General features: G+C 39.2%; 1 protein-coding gene across 1 annotated transcript; it reads right to left on the bottom strand.

The window, feature by feature from the left end:
• Nucleotides 1-1985: 1985 nt before the first annotated feature.
• LOC134623915 (zinc finger protein 836-like) lies at nucleotides 1986-19876 on the bottom strand. Its single transcript, XM_065470039.1, has 4 exons — nucleotides 19810-19876; nucleotides 4322-4427; nucleotides 2374-3866; nucleotides 1986-2097 (listed from the first exon to the last, which is right to left on the bottom strand). The coding sequence occupies exons 2-4, from the start codon at nucleotides 4337-4339 to the stop codon at nucleotides 1986-1988; spliced, it is 1623 nt and encodes a 540-aa protein (XP_065326111.1). The 5' UTR covers nucleotides 4340-4427; nucleotides 19810-19876.
• Between the last annotated feature and the right edge of the window lie 537 nt (nucleotides 19877-20413).

Raw genomic sequence — 20413 nt, 5'->3', positions numbered from 1 at the left:
AAGTAACAATATAATTAATTGCCCAGCACTGGTCTTTATATATTGCATTTTGCAGAGAGAGTTACTAAGTTTCAAAGTGGTGCTCCATGAGAGTCCTGTAAACGAGCAGGGGAGAGAACGCAACTGCAAACCACTGTTGCAATGCAGGAACATCTGCTTTATTGGAATGTGTGAGATGTTAACCACAAAGACTCTTAAAAACACTGTCTGAAAACTTCATGCCAACAGCACTTTAAGAAAAAAAAAACTTATTATCCTTGAAGATCATTTTAGAGTTTTTAATGAGCTGCAGGATCCTTGTTCAGTGTGAGTGGAGAGCAGCCAAGTCTTCTCCTCTGATAAACCTCCACATGTACCACTGAAAACAGTTAAATTAGTTTGAATCTGAAATCATGGCTCAAACTACTTGTTCTGAGACCATTTCTTTATTTTTCACACCAAACTGTTTAATAAGATAAACTCTACACAGACTTCATCAAATATAAGTAACGCTTTAACAGTATCAGAATTTCATAATACAAACTTCAAATCAACAAGAAAACAGCTGCAAACATGTGGATCAAAATTCATTAAAAAACAACATGTGGAATTCAAGGATTAAAAACACTAAAGTGAAAGGAGGAGCAAAAAATAGAGGTTTAACAGAATTTGAATTAAGTAAAAGTCACCTGTGATCTTTAAAATGGTCCTGATGTGTGCTGCTGTTTTTAACTTTCAACATTTCTTTGCTGCCACTGTGAATAAGATTGTGGTCTTTGCCTAATTAAATAAAGGTTACACTGACTCACTGCTTCATCTTCTGGTACAAACTGGTATTATATGGAAGCACAGCCCAAAACCAGTTTAGCTTGAGTTTCTTTTTTCTGGACATAAAGTCACAGCAGGTGTTGTTTCAAAGCTGGTGGACAGATTTAGTTCATTTTGGAGGTTTTAAGAGCAAGTGCGTGAAATAATTTCCAATTTTGGGAGAAAAGGATTTAAGAGAAGATTTACAACAGCAAAAGATTAAATATGAATGAAGAATTGAAATTTAAGGTAACACATTAAATGAATACATTAAAAAATTAAGTTAATTTTGGAAACACTAAGAAAGTACAAATGAAAGAAATTGAAATATATATCCATATCTGCAATTTTGATACATGATTGATTTGGTAAAAAAGACATTCCTATAACTTTAATAATACAGTAACAAGTACAACTACTAAACACTACTGTGTCCTAAGGAAACAAAGAATAAAATGTAACAAGGGATAACATTTAAGAGAATTAAAATCCCTCAAAGGAAAAAACATAAACTTGATATACATATCTATACATGCAGCTTCCTAAATGTAACATTCAGGATTATTCACTGCAGCTCCAGAAATCAGAGCAACCTCATCAGATCCAAGTGTGACATCAGCTGACACTCTTTACAGGAGATTCCATCTGAACTCTGTGGAGCCTGATCTCAAGGTTTTTAAGTCTGACCCTGAAACCAGAAGAGGATCTTTCTCTCTCTTCAGATTCATTGTGATCCAGTGATTTCAGTCCTGCATGATCAGACTGATGTTTGCACAGAGCAGATAATGAAGTGAATGTTTTTGCACATCGGTAACAGTGAAACAGTTTATTTACATCGTGGAATCGTTTGTGTTCGGAGTATGAACTGAGATTCCTGAAGCTCTTGTCACACTGGTCACAGCTGAAGTTCACTTCCATGTGTGAACGTTCATGTTTGTTACGATGACCTGATTGTGAGAAGCTTCTGTCACAGTGTTTGCACTTGTATGGTGTCTCTCCTGGAGAGTGTGGATTCGCTTATGCTTTTTCATTAAGCTCATGTACTGTGGTGAAGGATGACCCACACTGGTCACAGATGTGCTTTTTGACCGCACAGTGGAAGAGGTCATGTATTTTTAATGTACTTGGTGTGTGGAAGTCTCTCCCACATTCTTTGCAGTAGTTCATTTTGTCTCCAGTGTGTCTACGTTGATGAGGTTTTAGGTCCCGTTGATGATTGGAGGTTTTTCTACAAAGGTCACAGAGAAACTCTTTCCCACCACCACAGTGACGACAGGGCTGAGAACTGGATCCATCTGCGTCGCTCCACTTCTAAACAAAGACAGTGTAAATCAGGGAATTCCTTCAACATTTTTATCCTGAACGTCGCCTGAAATAAAGAGCATCTCTGCCAACGTCCAATTACATTTTACTGTTTACATTACAACACTCAGCTTACTGAGAGAAAACGAGTCTTCGTTTTTCCGAAGAGCTCATTCAGTATAACTCCATAAGTTTACTGATCAGACTTGTTCCAAACAATCAGGGTACAATTACAAGATAAAGAACTAAATACATACCTCACAGTAACTGCACTTGTAGAGTTACTTTCTGGTGTGGATCTGTTGGTGTTTATTCAGCTGATGATGAGCTTTAAAAGTCTTCTCACACAGGTCACATTTATAAGGTCTCTCCTCAGTGTGGCTAAACATGTGTCGTTGTAACTTTGCATCTGTTGTAAACAGTTTCCCACACTGATCACAGCAGTAAACATCATTTCCAGTGTGAATCCGGAGGTGACTATTTCGGTAGTGTTTGTCGCTGAAACTTTTTCCACAAAAGTTGCAGGTGTACGCTTTAATTCCAGAGTGGGTAAGTAGATGCCTCTGTAAGTATTCATTGTGAGCAAAAGCTTTACCACACAGCTCACAGCTGTGTGCTTTAAATCCAGTGTGGATGAGTTGGTGTTTTTTTAAGTATGCAGCCAGGGTAAAAGACTTTCCACACAAGTCACAGCTATGTGCTTTAACTCCACTGTGGATGAGTTGGTGAGTTTTTAAGTTTCCAGCCAGGGTAAAAGACTTTCCACACAAGTCACAACTGTATGCTTTAACTCCACTGTGGATGAGTTGGTGAGTTTTTAAGCTTCCAGCCTGGGTAAAAGACTTTCCACACAAGTCACAGCTGTGTGCTTTAAATCCACTGTGGATGAGTTGGTGAGTTTTTAAGTTTCCAGCCAGGGTAAAAGACTTTCCACACAAGTCACAACTATATGCTTTAACTCCACTGTGGATGAGTTGGTGTGTTTTTAAGATTCCAGCCTCGGTAAAAGACTTTCCACACAAGTCACAGCTGTAGGTTTTAACTCCACTGTGGATGAGTTGGTGTATTTTTAAGCTTCCAGCCTGGGTAAAAGACTTTCCACACAAGTCACAGCTGTAAGGTTTAAATCCACTGTGGATGAGTTGGTGTGTTTTTAAGTTTCCAGCCTGGGTAAAAGACTTTCCACACAAGTCACAGCTGTAAGGTTTAAATCCACTGTGGATGAGTTGGTGTCTTTTTAATTCTCCAGCCTGGGTAAAAGACTTTCCACACAAGTCACAACTGTATGCTTTAACTCCACTGTGGATGAGTTGGTGTGTTTTTAAGTGTCCAGTCCGGGTAAAATTCTTTCCACACAAGTCACAGCTGTACGGTTTAACTCCACTGTGGATGAGTTGGTGTTTTTTTAAGCTTCCAGCCTCGGTAAAAGACTTTCCACACAAGTCACAGCTGTACGGTTTAACTCCACTGTGGATGAGTTGGTGTGTTTTTAAGTTTCCAGCCTGGGTAAAAGACTTTCCACACAAGTCACAGCTGTATGGTTTAACTCCACTGTGGATGAGTTGGTGTGTTTTTAAGCTTCCAGCCTCGGTAAAAGACTTTCCACACAAGTCACAGCTGTACGGTTTAACTCCACTGTGGATGAGTTGGTGTCTTTTTAAGTTTCCAGCCTGGGTAAAATCCTTCCCACACTCATCACAGCTGTAGGTTTTCTCTCCTTTTCTTCTGTGAGGTTTGTCGGCCTCCTGAGAGCGCTGACTTCTCGCTCCATGTTGGTCCTGCAGTGACAGAGATACAAACAGAGGCAGTGAGTGAAATAAAGTCGTGGAACAAACTGAAACTTCCTCCATTGGTGGAATCAAACATGTCAAAAAACACATTGTAGCTGTGTTACCACCACCTTCTGGTGACAGTATCACATTACAATGATGTGCTACAATGAGAGTTGTAATGAAAATGACATTATTGAAGAAATATTGATCTCAGTAGAGAAACTCTTTTATTTCAGACAAAAATTGAGTTCAACTGATGATATTGTTTTTTCAATGTGTGTAGAGAAAATATGATCTTTGTATTTTTTTGTAACTTGTGTGGTTTTTGGTTGTGAATGTAGATTCTGTATATATGGAGGAGCCCAGGATGGAAAAGATAAAGCTGCTGTTAACATGTTTTTAAAAACCAACCAGCTGTACACACAGTTTCAATAACAGTGTAACCGTGATGTTTTTCTCACCTTTTGTGTTGAAGTCATTGTTTCCTCTGTAGTGGCTGAGCTGAGTCCAAATGGCTGAAATTGTTCCTCTGCTGCACCACCAGACTCTTCTCCTCCTGTTACTCAACTGGGACACAAAAAGTATATATATGTATTTTATCCCTGACAAAAAGAAGCAGAGCAAATAAACATGACTAAACTCCTCAGTGACAACAATACCTCTGAAGCTTCAAGGTGAAACCCAAGAAGCAACTACAAAAAGAAAGTCATCAGTTGCCTACAAGAACTTGAAAGGAAAAACCACTGACCCCCTGCATGTCATCACCTTTACCCAGGGGATGCTACACCCTGTATATATGGACTTCCATAGACCCACAAAGACGGAGTCCCGATCAGTCTCAATGGTAGCAGTCTAAACTCAGCCAGCTACAACATTTCAAGCACCTCATTACCATCCTAGCTCCCTTAGGATGGTAATGAGGTTTTTAAAAAACATTTTGAAACTCACTTTGTTAATGTGGAATTCTAAAATTATTTTACAAATGGAGAATTTATTCTACAATTCATCATCTAAGCATCTAAGAATTCTGTATTTCGATGTGTGTCTTATTTAATGAATCACTTCAATGTAAGCAGCTATCTCTTGGTAGTTTTCAGTCTTTTGAATATGTGGCTTTACAGCTGAAGGCCCCATCCAAAGTTATGTTTCTTAATGTTTACAGGCCTCCCAAATACTGCACAGACTTTTTTAATGACCTCAGTGAACTGCTGTCTGTGATCTGTGTTGATTTCGACTGTGTAATTATTGTTGGGGATTTTAATATCCATGTGGACAACCCTCAGGACAAAGGGACTAAAGACCTGAGTAACACTCTGGGCAACTTTGGGCTGACTCAGCATGTAACAGAGGCCACACATAATAGAGGACACACTCTTGACCTACTGATCTCCAAGGGCCTGAGCATTTCAAAGGTTACTGTGTCTCATGTGGGCCTGTCTGATCATTACTGTGTTTTCTTTGAAAGTAAAATCTCAGCCCACACAAATATATCAACAGCAGTGATCACAAAACCGTGTATAACTGAACACAGTAGTGAGATCTTTAACCAGGTCTTCCCCTTAACACCTGACCTGTCCAGAGGTTCAGTCAATGACCTCGTCAATAGCTTCAATGCTAAAATGTTAAATGTAATGGACACTATTGCTCCCATTAAGGTGAAGGTTATCTCTGGAAGGAAAAAGTCTCCATGGAGAAACTCCACACTGGTGAAAAATGAAAAAAGAGAGTGTAGGAAAGCTGAGCGCAGATGGAGAAAAACAAACCTCCAGGTTCATTATGACATCTACAAAGAGAAACTTCACAATTATAATTTACAACTGAGGAGTGCAAGGAGGTCCTACTTCTCTGACATCATCACCAAAAACAGTCATAATGCTCGGGTCCTATTTTCTACAGTTGACAGGCTAACAAACCCTCCTGGGTCAGTGGCAGCTGAACATCATTCGACCATGGCCTGCAATGACTTTGCCAAATTCTTCACAGAAAAAATCCAAAAGATTATACAAGCAATTGGTACATCAAAAGCAGATTCAGGATATGTACTGTGTCCACCGAAAAACTGTCTAAACACCATCGAACAGTTTCACCCTATAAACAGCAAAGACCTGGAGGACATCTTAGGTCAACTGAACTCTTGCTGTTTAGATGTCCTGCCAACAAGTTTTTTCAAAAAGGTCTCAAAGACTTTGGAGTCAGACCTGTTACAGATAGTCAACTTTTCTTTAATATCAGGTGTATTTCCAGAACCACTAAAAACTGCTGTAATAAAACCTATACTGAAAAAGGACAATCTTGACAAGACACAAATGAACAACTACAGGCCGATCTCAAATTTCCCATTTTTAAGTAAGATCATTGAAAAAGCAGTTTCTCAACAGCTCAATTACTTCTTACAGTTTTTCTCAGTTGCTTTGGTGCATTTCTCACAACAGAATTGATCTCTGCACCACTACTAAGGCTCTTCTCAAAACAATTAGTGCAAACTGCAAAACATGGTGGATAACTTGCAAAAGTGAGTCACTTCATCAAAAAGAAAAGTCAGTTGTTCAAAAGCAAGTCAGTTGCTCAAAATAAGGAGTCAATGCTTCACAAGCAAGTACTTATATCAATCAAAGTGTCTGGGCTGTCACAATTACAAGTCAGTACACCAGCACCTTTGGTCACAAAATCAAATGGTTTGAACATGTTCTCATTGTGACGGATTTCTTTGTAGGTGCTTCCCAATGACATGTCAAGTCTGAAAACCATAAATTGTAAAGGAAACTCAAGACACTTCATATGCACTCTTGATAATATTCAATTGAAACTGTGCACAGCATTGTGCAACTGGGGAAATACAGTAAATCAAACATTTTACAACAAACATAAACTCACTTAGACAGTAAACCTTACTGCAGTAGTTATGAAACAAAAAAAACCTGAAAAACAGACACTGCTTCATATCAATCATTGATATCTAGACGCTCCCGTCTTTCTGCCCACATATTTGCATCAACATCACAGCAAATGTCAGCTCTATCGTTGCATCGAGGAAAGTATCTTCTGGAGTGTCGAATCCACCCTCTGCAGGACTCTGCTGTGATGTCATCACAAGCTTTTGTAGGTTCAGTATGCACCACATGCCAATCCTGTCTGTTGGTTTACATTATATATATACTTGTAGAGTAGGGGATACTGTAACGCGATTCACCTATGACTGGGTAGAAGAGGCTTTTCATTGGTTGCAAGTAAGAGTAACACACACCAATTTTCATTAGTGTGAGATAAGGTTCACCTGAGAAAAGTAATTTATGGAGATTTTCATGGAAACTCCTTAAAAATAGGGTTTTCAAAATGGGTGTACAAATTGTTTGACAAGATGTTCAACAATTTTGAGTGCACTGACACAAGCAATGAAATGAAGACTATTAGTTGTATGGACAATGACTATTCAGCCGGTACAAGTATAAATAATTCTGACATTCATGATAGAAGCAAGGAGATAGTGATGAATAGCAAGTCAAAATAACCATTCTTTAGATATTTGTACTTACTCAACTGCTTCATGTCCAAAGGCATGAACATGAAACCGCCACAAGGTTGTGCCAAAACGACTACATGTTGTGGAGGTTGAACTAACTATTGTGCAAAGTTTAATTCTGTTGTGAGAAATGCACCAAAGCAACTGAGAAAAACTGTAAAACAGAATAACTGCTATGATGCCTTCCAGTCAGGTTTTAGACAAAACCACAGCACTGAAACTGCTCTGACCAAAGTGTTTAATGACATGTCTCAATACAGACAGTAGAAAAATGTCAGTCTTAGTTTTACTGGATCTCAGTGCAGCATTTGATACAGTTGACCACAACATATTACTCAAATGACTGGAGAATTGGGCAGGTTTTTCTGGAACTGTACTAAACTGGTTCAAAACATACTTAGAAAACAGGTAACTTCACATCTGAGCAGACAAGTATCACATGTGGAGTTCCCCAAGGTTCCATCTTGGGACCCCTTCTGTTTAACATTTACATGCTGCCACTGGCACAGATTATAAAGAACAACAAAATAAACTATCATAGCTATGCAGATGACACACAAACATATATCACAATGTCACCAGGAGACCGAGACCCTGTACAGGCTCTTGATAAATGCATTGAGGAAATTAATGACTGGTTGTCCCACAATTTTCTCCAGCTGAAAAAAAACAAAATTGAAGTAATAGTCTTTGGTGCCAAAGAAAAACGATTACAGGTCACCAGAGAACTTCAGTCTATATACCTAAAAACCACAAACCAGGTGAGACATTTGGGTGTAGTGATGGACGCAGACCTAAACTTAGAAAAACACATTAAGACAATAACAAAATCAGCTTACTATCACCTCAAGAATATTTCAAGCATAAAAGATCTGATGTCTCAACAGGACCTGGAAAAACTAGTCCATGCATTCATCTTTAGCAGGCTTGATTACTGTAACAGCATCTTTACAGGTCTACCTAAAAAATCAGTCAGACAACTACAGCTCATTCAGAACTCTGCTGCTCGAGTCCTCACTAAGACCAAAAAAGTGGACCACATCAGTCCAGCTCTGAGGTCTTTACACTGGCTGCCTGTTCGTCAGAGGATAGACTTTAAAGTTCTGATGCTGGTCTATAAAGCTCTGAATATTTTTGGACCAAACTATATCAGTGACCTCCTGACCCAGTATGAACCTTCCAGATCCCTCAGGTCATCTGGATCTGGTTTTTTATCAGTTCCCAGAGTCAGAACCAAACACGGAGAAGCTGCATTCAGCTTTTATGCTCCATATATCTGGAACAAACTCCCAGAGAGCCTCAGATCAGCTGAAACACTAAGTTTATTTAAATCCAGGTTGAAGACCCACCTATTCTCAGCTGCATTTGAATAAAACACCAAATCCACACTTAAGTTTAAATTTCTAAACTTCAATTTGAACTACTGATTTTATCTACTGTTCTGATTTTATCTACTGTTTTTTTAATCAATTCTAATCATGCTTTTTTATTTGTTTTTGTTTTTAATGTCCCTGTAAAGCACTTTGAATCACCTTGTTGGTGAATTGTGCTATATAAATAAACTTGCCTTGCCTTGCCCTGTGTGGCTATTGTGGTTCTCCATATGGTGGTACAAATAGAGGACATAGAGGAAGTGGCACACATCACGAGGGGGTACATGTTGAAGGTGTTAACAACACACAGTGTGGTTGGCTAGGTTAACTCACAAGCAGAATTTAGCTGTGCCTGACTACAATAGAGACTTTCTTCTTTAGATGTTTCTGAAACAAGAAGGTGTAGTAAACAGATTTGTTTCAGAAAAAGGGGAAATGAATTAAAACGACATACATAAGCACAGAGTGTTTTAATCCTACTAACACATACACACACATGCAATGAAGCTCATGAATACCAGATGGTATTTTAAGCCTGTGTTTCTGATTTTATCATCTTGTTCGGTTCACTTAGTGAGATGAGAAGCGATATATGAACTAGTGGACTAATATTATATTAGGAAAGATGACTGAATGATAGCAGGGGTGAACAGAATGCAGCAGAGGGTTTAAATGAGTGAGACTAACAGATTCTTAGTTTCTTGTTCCTGATGATCAGATAAATGATAAGTTTAAAATCCAGTTAAGGAACGAAGAAATAAAGAAGGTCAAAGATTTTAAGTTTTTAGGAATAATTTTTGATTTACGTCTTAAATTTGACAAGCATGTAAAGAAGATTGCTAAGATGGTCAAGGCTAATCTGAATTGTTTTGAGTTAATTCAGCACCATATACCTGCTTCAGCTATGGGCAGAAATCTGTGCCATTAGAAACTGAATTTGAATAAGTTAATTTGAATTTGAATTGCTCAGATTGAATCTGAATTGTAACTTGAATAAATGCTTTTGAAAACTGAATTTGAATTAGTCTAATTTAAAATTGAATCTATGGTTTGAAAATGATCATCACTAAATTGAAATTGAATTTTATATATTGAAAATGAATTCATTTGCTCTGAAACTTCATTTTATCCTTTAAAAATTCAACTCTCGAATAATTTCAGTTTCACTCTCACCATTCAGTTTCAGTTCTACAATTCAATTTCAGTTCCAAAATTCAGTTTTTTGGAACTTACATCCGGTTCCGGGTCAAGCGCAGATTAATAGAACTACGTTTTACTAGCAGACCGAAAGTGTTACTCACGGGAATCTACAGCGTCTTGAGCTGAATTAAGACTTCAGAAGTCATTCGTCATGTCGAATGACCAGCGGATAAACTCTCAGGTTGGTAATAAATGTATTACATGTATAAGAACAAGCGTCATTGTTAGAGTGAATTGTTAAATGTTTGTCATTTTTATGCTTACCATCCATTTCTACATTGTTTAACTGTAGGATGAAAGGAATTCCACAGACCCCTCCCCAGATTCTCGGGGTTCTGGGTAGGGGGCTGTAAAGTTTTATTGCAGATACATCCTATCTGGAGGATCTACTTCTTTTGATGTAAGCTTCCTGCGTTTACGACCCTTTGGTCAGCAGGAGGTCTCTCTCACACACACACACATTCCTACTTACATATAGAAGTTCACACATAAACATACAATGCCTTAGAACCATGTGGGCGTTGCTTTGCTGTGTTTTGTGTGAACTGTCTCTCAATAAAAGCCAGCGAGAGGAGGCCATCATTGGGGTCATTGTCGTGCTGGACACAGATGAGGCCTCCCTTGCGAAAGTAATCCATCGAACACTGTTGCCTTGTTTTTCTTTCATGGGAACAAGTCCTGGATACAGCGGGGTCTGGGGTAAGACCCAACAGTCATGTTAACAAATGATAGCCGTACAGTAACTTTTATGCTTATTGTAGCTGTTAGCTAAAAACGCTAATTTAGCGTAGTTTGCCCTGAATTCAGCTTTGACAAACAAATATGATCGACTGTTTCTAGTAGAATTCCAAAGTTGTCATCTTGCACCCTGTCAGAGCCCTGTATGCTTGCAGAGACCCCTACAGTAGGGAAACAGGCAAAACGGTGTCCAAACCTTTGTATTTTAGCTTTATTTATGTCTTACACAGCATCCCAGCTCTTTAGCTAACTTAATAACTTTAGCTAAAGTGAGTAGTTAGTCTAATTCATTAGCGCAGTATTACTGGATCACCTGTTTGAAGTGATCAACACCCTAGACAAACGCTACACAGTGCCGTCCTGCAACTATTTTTCAAATGTTGCACTACCTGTTCTATACACGCAGTGTCGGACAAGGGTGGAGACGGAATTACAAGCAGTACAAGATTTCACGGCAACGACAGACGTATGATTCAGCCAAACTCAGCGTTATATTTTGTTAATAATTGTGGTTTACATTTTAAGAAACATAGCTTTTACCTACCTCTCTCATCACCTTACACACGGAAAGAATACTGTTCAAAATGTTATTGTTAGAAGTATTTTAAGGTTTTGTATGTAAGAGTAGACAAGTGAGACATTGATTGTTTTTATGTTCAGTCTCAACTGTTAGGAAGTTGATGTGCAGTTAATAAGTGCAATAAATATTTATATTGGAAAAGAAAATCGTGAGAGAATTTTGATCTCAATTCTAAGAGAAATATAATCTACTTAGTTTTAGGAGTTTTAATCATTTGTGTTTTCTTAAATTAGTCTTTAAATGTATAAATAGGATGGCCCCAGAGTGTCTTAATAGATACATCCAGAGACCAGATAGTAATCGTATTACTAGAAGCATGGTGAACGGAAACTGCAAGATATCATATCGCAGATCTAAATTTGGTCAGTCGGCATTTTCCATAAAGGCTTGCAATCTGTGGAACACACGTCCAACCAAAATCAAATTGATTACAGACATCAGATCCTTTCCATTGAAGGTTAAAGCTTGGTTAAAGGGAAATCAGAGATGTAGTCATTTTAACTAATGATTTTATTTTTATTGTCTATTAATTGTAGTTGTATTTACGATGTATTTTGGCTTCATGAAAATGTATGTATGGTAAAATGTATTTATTTTGATTGTAAGCCCAACAAGGGACAATTGTTGAAAATTAGCAATAGCTATAAACTTATGTGCGTTACATCAGTTTCATGTTTTGTACTTGGACTATGTCAAACTGCACTGTCCCTTTTAAATAAATTTAAATTCAAATGTGTGGGGGAGGGTTTACCATGACATACACCTGGTTACATGGGAAGAAACTTATTAGGAAACTAATAGGACATTAGGGTTGTGTGAAATGTGTGTGGCTGGTGGATGAATGTTTTGGGGATTTATTTGGCGGCTACATTTTTTTTTACCAAGTGGAACCTGTCAATAAGTTTTGGCTTGATTTATCAGTTTAAGGAGACGAGTATGCTTTGGCAAGTCCTAAAACTAGACTTTCGTATTTTTATATTTTGTAGTATGTTATTTTCTTTTTTTCTTTTCATGTTTGAGGAGTGCACTAAGACTGGACTGATAATGAGGACAAATGGTTCACTGACTTGACACTGATACGCAGATTGCACCTACTCCAAGCAGAGAAGGAAAGGGTGGATGTATGTATGTTTTTCCAGGAGCAGGAAGATGACAGCGACATCCTAGGGTCGCGTGAGCTTGTGGGCCATGCAGACTTAATCTTGTAGTTGTTCATTTCTGTGTGTATTTACCAGCGCTGTGTTATTCATGTTGTAGTGCCACATTTCTTTTTTTATAAATCATAACACATTAGTAATAGTAATATTATTTCCTCACTTTAGTGTTCACCAGTTCTATACATGCATGTAGAATGTTATCACAAGTGGGCCCCATGTTATTGCACCTTCACAGTGGACCCATAGTAGACTGGAAGACATCCTGCTTTAAGGGAGGTGACAGCAAACATCGTTTTTAAATACTGAAGCTAGCTCTCCACCTCTACCATTGGTCTGGGGAGAGCTGAAAAATGAACAATCGGGAGGAAGGAGTTCCGAGAAAGAAGAAAACTCACCGCGTCCAAGCCAAGTTTCCATCAGGAATATAAAATCCAGTCCCAACGAGATATAAAAGTCATCTAGGATGAAAGTCAGCCGATCAGCTGATCATTGATCAGTTTCATGATTGAAGTAGCAACAGGAGATCCTCACAGATGCTGTCTTTACAAAAGATAAAAATAAAAACTAGGCCATTGTTTATTGGCAGACCAAGACTGTGATGATAAAAGGCTTGATTTTCGACATAGTGTTTTTAGTGATGACACTTCTGGCAATATGACGTTTTTGTTTATTTGCCGAACATATCTCCAAAAATGCACGTCATTGTTGAGAAACTGCACAGCACAGCACACTGGTTTTGCATGCGTGAGGTCGGGTCCAGGATCCAAGACTACGACAGAAAAGCCAATCAGCAGATCATTGATCAGTTTCATGATTGAAGTAGCAACAGGAGAGGGAGGGGGAGAGAAGAAGAGGCAGTCGCTCCATATATCGGTTGTGAAGCTTAGCGTGGGAATGCTTTCTTGATTTCTCCGGGACAGCTTTCTCGGAGATTAAATGCTGGTTTCGTAGCGACGCTCCAAATGCTCCACCAGACCACCGACAGCTGTCTTATGCCACAGCCGCTCTATCACGTGACACATGCTGCTCCGACGTGCTAAGGTTATGAGCTGGGTTACGCTATGCCGCAAGTTTTTGTGAAGTGCTTTTGTGATATTTAAAAGATCGGATTAAATTTTGAATTTCTTTTCGATAACCGATCGAGTAATTTAGGTGAGTATCGGACCAATACGTAATATTGGATCTGTTCGTCTCAAATCTCCACTGCAGGGGCAGAATAATCCCCTAGTCTGCGGAAAAACATATCTCAGGGCAGTCTACCCCTGAGATTGAAGCAAGAAGAGGAGGAAGAACGCAGAGAATCACCCAACACGGAAGACACTGAGTGTTAAATTACAACAGAGGTTCTAGTTTTAGTACACAGAGAGAAGAAAGAGACACAGGTGAAGATGGAGTTGTGGGGGAGCAAAACACACTTAGCCAGATTAGTGTGTTTAGTATGGGACTGACACTTGTAGAGCATATTTTAATGGAATAGACGTGGACTACATTGAAGTGGAAACACCAGCTGAATAGTGTGAGTGTAGCCTGAGGCTATGTCAACACTAAAGTGTTTTTGTTTGAAAATGCATCGTTTTCTCTCCATTTTGGCATCCGGTCCACACTGAGACGGCGTTTTCGCTGATGGAAAGCACAGTGGTTTGAAAACGCTCTTGAAAACAAATACATCTGAAAACGGTGGATTTGCGAAAACTTTCTAAAACGATGACGCATGTTAACCTTATGAGTTAGTTGTTTTGTTTGCTCTCAATTTTGACAGTCCTATTAAAGATTAATATCAGTCTGTACATGCTCCAGATTTCTTGAAATTATTTAACTCTCAATCACTTTTGCAACTTTTTACTTTTGTGTTACTCACAGCAACAAGTCCACCTCATTATTAGTCCATTTAAAAAAACTGTGCTTTTCCTCAACATTTTGCTGCCACGTTTCAAAGAGCCGGTGTTCTGGGAATTCATCCTACCTGACATACCATCCTACCCGTTGCTTCTGCACATGCACCAAACCAACCTACCTTTGTTAATCTGAGCTACAAGCATACTTTAACAGCTAAAATTCAGTGGCGAACCATCCTACCTTTGTCAATAACAGCCAGAAACATACTATGATGGGTAAAATTAAGTGCCAAACCATGATACCTTTGTGAATAATACCTACAAGTATACTTTAACGGGTAAAATTAAGTGGCAAACTGTCCTGGCGTTTTGAATATGAGCTACAAGCATACTCTGATGGGCAAAGTTAAGTGGAAAAGTGTCATACCTACTTAAATTTGTGCTGGAATTACTCTGTGACAGCAGAAATGTGCATAAACTACTTACGGTAGGATGTTTTGCCAAAGTAGGATGGTTTGTCAGAACACCAGAAAGTAAATAAGCAGCAGACAGAAATGAGGCTGGTCGAATCTTCTTGCGTTTCACACATGCGCAGTACTGGCACATAGGGGTGGGCGATATAAACGATATACGATAGAAACGATATAAATTTGCTAACATAGCCGTGTCGCTAGCAATCACGAAGCACAACATTATATACCAGGTAGTCCAACTTCAGTAACCCTGCAAACGCCACTGCTGTTTAGTTTTCTGTCTTCATTTATGTTGGAAGTGGTAGCAGAGCTGTACGTTTTAATTAGTTTCAAAAATCTCAGTCAGAACATGGTATGTCATGTTTAGGTGGAAACTAGCGAGCTAACTTCCTGTTAACTTCTAACTCCGTTAAACTTAATAAATTCTGTTTTCATGGATGTAAAACTTAATTGTTACACCCGATGAAGCAGCAACGCTGATGATTTAATTAAAGATGAAATAACTTAGACCGTTTTTAACTCTTAGTGTTCTTTTGACTTTGCGACATGAAGCGGACGGAGTTTTGGACCCAGATTACTCCGCGAAGCTCCTCACTACGGCAGCCGTAATGCTCTGACAATCCATCAAGCAGTACGGCTTACCAAAGTTGTACTAAAACATTCTTTAACAGATTTCTGCACGCCAAAATCGGTTTGAGGTCAGTAAGCACAACCAGAATTCACACATAAGGCACACTCTCAATTTTTGAGAAAATTAAAGGATTTTAAGTGTGCATCATAGTGCGGAAAATACGTTATACAGAAGAAAAGAATATATCAAGTCAAGTCAAGTTGGCTTTATTGTCACTTCAGCCATATACAGTTTGTACACAGTGAGGCGAAACAGCGTTCCTCCAGGGCCAAGGTGCTACATGCAACATAAATTTACAACAAAAATTAACAGAAAATAACTAAACTAGCTAACTAGAGACAGGACAGACTGACCTAACATAAATTACAACATAAATTAACAAAAACTAACTAACTAAAACTAACTATTCTAACTAGGTAAGTAGTGCAAAGGAAACCGTAAACATACTTGGTAGGTAGGTAGTGCAAAGGAAACCGTAAACATACTTGGTATGTAGGTAGTGCAGGAACAGTAAACATAAAAATATTGTGCAAAAAGAGCATTTACAGGTTGATGTGTAAGTCCAGTCTCAATGCTTTGAGGTAGTTGAGTTGAACTGAGTGATAGAGTGTGTGTGTGTGTGTGTGTGTATCAGTCCAGTCCCTTTTTGTTGAGGAGACGGATGGCTTGTGGGAAGAAGCTGTTGCACAGTCTGGATGTGTGTGCCCTAATGCTTTGGTACCTTTTTCCAGATGGCAGGAGTGTGAAGAGTGTGTGAGAGGGGTGTGTCCAATCAGCCACAATGCTGGTGGCTTTGCGGATGCAGCGTGTGGTGTAGATGTCCTTAATAGAGGGGAGAGAGACTCCGATGATCTTCTCTGCTGTTCCCACTATCCGCTGTAGGGTCTTGCGGTCCGATATGGCACAGTTCCCAAACCAGGCAGTGATACAGCTGCTCAGGATGCTCTCAATAGTTCCTCTATAGAAGGTGGTCAGGATCGGTGGTGGAAGCTGGGCCTTTCTCAGTCTTCTCAGAAAGAAGAGACGCTGTTGGGCTTTCTTGTGCAGGAAGCTGGTGTTGAGGGACCATATCGTGATATATATCGTTACTGCACATGCTTCAAATGATATCGCGATATGAATTTTAGGCCATATCGCCCAGCCCTACTGGCACGTAAGGATTTTCGGCCGTTTCAATGTGGACGCGCAACGCTGTGAAAACGACTGAAAATGCTAGTGTGGACACGGAATGTTTTCAGAAGAGAACGCCGTTCTCCAATCTATCCGGGCTAGTGTGGACGCAGCCTCACTCTTCTCTCAACATCTTCACAATAAACTGTGAACAGATACCGAGGAGAGCAGCAGAAGACGTCATCCAGGAGCTGTTGGAGTACGATTCTTTTTGATGGTAGCAATCAGGCGGAGACTTTTACTTCCAAAATCCATTTGTGCTGGGAGCAGGGGTGATATTGACCCATTTTGGGGGTGCTTCAGCCAGAGTGATGGTGGCTGAGACGCAGCGGAGCGGAGGTTGAGTGTCTGCAGCTAACAGGACATGTTAGCTGCATTTAACCTTCAGTTACTCTTTATATAGTTAGGTAGAACTCAGACCATGTTTCTTTTTAGCAGAAAAACATCACACCCAGGTAACCTGCAGTGTTGAAAACGTGTTTTCCGACGATGTTTGCTACTCTACAATCCGTCCTACTCTCTAGTAAAATCAGCCACATCTAATCGTCCTGTTGATCCCACTGAAATTTATATAGCCTATTTAAAATCTAAAACTTAAGATTGTCCGTAGCCTACTGTTGTTACCACTGTCCTGTTTGCAATCAATACTGAGAGAGGACTTTTTGTTAGTGATCTTAATAGAATTTTTTTCATATTAATGTAAATTTTCATCTAATTGAATCCAATCTATTTGTGTATGATTGTCAGTTCAAAGAGGGAGAGAGGAAAGAGGGGAATGTGAGGAGAAAGTACAAGGTCAGGAAGAACCAGGTAAGAAAACAGACAACTGACAGGCAAAACAGAAACTGTTAAACTGACAAAGAGACAAAACCTAATTTTACTCACACAATCTGGAAGTTGTGTTCTCCCTATATTACAGCTGCTATACAGAATCTGCAAAACAAACTGGGTTGAAACATTTTTGACCCTCTTTAACAACATTCCAACATAACATTATAATTGATTGGGGAGATTAAAATCAATGATATATTTTATGTGGTTCAGCCACAACTCTATTAAAACCAAAAATAGGTAGGCCAACTTTTGGACCATCTAGTTGTCTGTATGACTGCCGCAGTACATACATCACATTTGCACACTATGAGAAAGTGCCAAACGGAGCCCTGGTGGAGTGAGGAGCTGTAAAGAGAAGTAGAGCGCTCTGTTTATATTCTAAAAATGTTTTAAGCTTGTTTCAAAGATTCTGTACTGCAGCTTTAAATGTTTTTCAAAAGCACACATACACTTATCAGTGTTTCTCAAACTTTTTACAGTGTGTACCACCTGATAAAAATGTCAAGCTCTCCCAAGTACTACTATGAAAGCATGAAACTCATAAAGCTTACAACACAAAATTATTATTATTAAATTAGTAAAATTAGTATCTGCAGTAAAGATTTTTTCATACATTGTATACATTCTACCACAGGCAAAGTTGCCTCCATTTTTATAGTTTTTATTAATATTTTGTAATAATTTATCCTGTTTTGGGAGTGTTTTTTAATGTTTCTGTATTATACATTTTACGCATTAAAAGTGAATCTCTTTCCAGAGAATGCACTCAGTTTGCTTTTTACTCACTATGAGCATCATTCATTATTCTCCCCCAGTAATTAAGGTTAGGATATGTATTTTTTATAATTATTATTATTATTCCAATCCATTCTTCTTTAGCAGCAACAACATTTAAGGATGCAGGGACTGACAGAGACAGGTTTACCTTGCCTGGCTGGGCAGCTCTCTGGGTGCTCAGCACCCCCAAAGATCTGATCCTAGAATCGCCCCTGGCTGGGAGTAAATAAAATACAGACGCATCTGGAGATCATCCTATGAAGTCATATTCTAAAGTGTGTGAGGAGCATTCCTCACACACACCTTTATAGCGTAAGGGGGGACGAGCGGCGGGGGTAGCCCTTTGGCACCCCTGCTCTGTAGGCTTCCACTACTCTCTCTCTCTCTCTATCGAGATTGAAAATGTGACGTCATTCAGGGGTAAAACCGCAAAGAGTTCTGGGAACTCGTGGCAAGAGGTACTAGGGCACGCAGGCTTTCAATTGAAATCAGTTACACAGCGATAAAAAGAAACACAAATAATGGCAAGAAGCTGTTGTATTATTAACTGCAATAGCCGATCGCATGACAGCCACGGGAAGCCGACGGGTAAAGAGATCGGTTGTTATCGGATTATGTCGTTGAAGAGAAATTGTTCGAGCCATGTTTCCAAAGTAACAAACAGGCGATGGATGGCCTGGATTGCAGCCATTCAAAGACCAAATATAACATCTCAGAACACTCCAGCTCACATGTTAGTCTGCTCCAAGCATTCCCACAAAGGTCAGTGTTTTGTAGCAGTTAATACGTCATTTTTCATAACATAATTGGTGATATAGGTTACAAGGAAGTCTGGCGCTGAACAGAAATTGTGGCGCTATGCTCCTTTGTTTATTGTGCATAAATAGTGAATTGTCCTGACAGAATATTGTGTTTCGCTTCTGTTATTACCACGGTACATTGACAAAAACATATACTTTTATTCACAGGATAAAACAGTTTTTTTGTATCACTAATTGCCCAGTACGATTACAACATACAATATTATTGTCACTGCTACATTTCTGTAATGTGTACCAGAAATTATTTCCACTACTAATTAATTACCGTTGAGCTCAAAGGTCCTATTAATAAACGGTTAACGAATTAGTATTTATGAAGACGATTTGTGAGACTGGTAAACTTATGATATGTACGATGGTCTTTCGTTCTACACGATGTATTTCAAGGTCCTGTACCCATCCGTTGGTAAACTGTACCTGGGCTTGTTGCAGTGACCTGAAGTTACTAAACTTCATGAGTGTATGCACTCGTGAAGTTTAGTAACTTCAGGTCACATTGTTCTCCTTCGTTTTGTACATACCTTTTTTGGTGGGCAAAGAAAAAGCAAGAATTTATTGGAACCCTGGGGTTGCCCTCCCCCACGCTTGTACCTGTGGCTTACTGTCCTGGGGGTGGAGGTTGGCTGTTCTCCTGCCCTGCAGCCCATCCTTTTGTTCATATTCAAAGACTATTTTTCTGTATGTATTCTTACCCCCTAGCAACCGCCATTTCATAATGTTGCAAGCAATCACGAACTCTACAGTCTGTCTAACTCCAGTGTATACCAAGCAATCTATTATTCTCAACAGAGATAAACTCAACATAAACTGAACCCACATTAAAGTTAGCTCGGTGCTTACCTTTAGATGAGCCCACAAACCGAGAGAAACTCCGTGATGAAGCTGGAAGTCTTTCCAAACAGGAAACAGACCAGGGAGCAGAGACCCACGTGGTTCACGCTGATCTCAGCTACAATCCAGGAGACAAGGGTGCAGATCGATGCAGATATCGATCCAAACGTTGGTAGTGGTATATGTTCCTGTAAGTTCACTACTTACTCCCGTTTCATGAAAAAGCAGCTCTCTCTGCTCGACTCCTCTCCTGCACACACACTTTGCTCCGCCCCCTTTTCCCGGCTCTGCTGTGATTTGTAGCTGTGCGGTCACGTGACTCAGCTGCACAACGTAACCACGTGGGAGTGTTATTTCAAAATTAGCGCCAATCTCCTTTCTAGTGATGGTAAATTTGATTCTTTTTACTGAATCGAGTTTTAATGAGTCACTCACCAAAGCGAATCGCATTTTCGAGTCATTTGATTCACTGAGTCAGTTGACCAGAGAGTGCAAAAATGTACATTTTCACTCAAACTTAATTTGTTTCTCTTTTCATGTAAATCCTACTGCTAAGATGAGTGATTCTAAAAGAAAAAAAAACTATTTTATAGAGCAAAAACATTTCTAAAAT

The sequence above is a fragment of the Pelmatolapia mariae genome, linkage group LG3_W, assembly GCF_036321145.2.
Source record: "Pelmatolapia mariae isolate MD_Pm_ZW linkage group LG3_W, Pm_UMD_F_2, whole genome shotgun sequence".
In the NCBI taxonomy this organism is placed as follows: Eukaryota; Metazoa; Chordata; class Actinopteri; order Cichliformes; family Cichlidae; genus Pelmatolapia; species Pelmatolapia mariae.
This window is presented reverse-complemented; position numbering and strand designations above follow the sequence as displayed.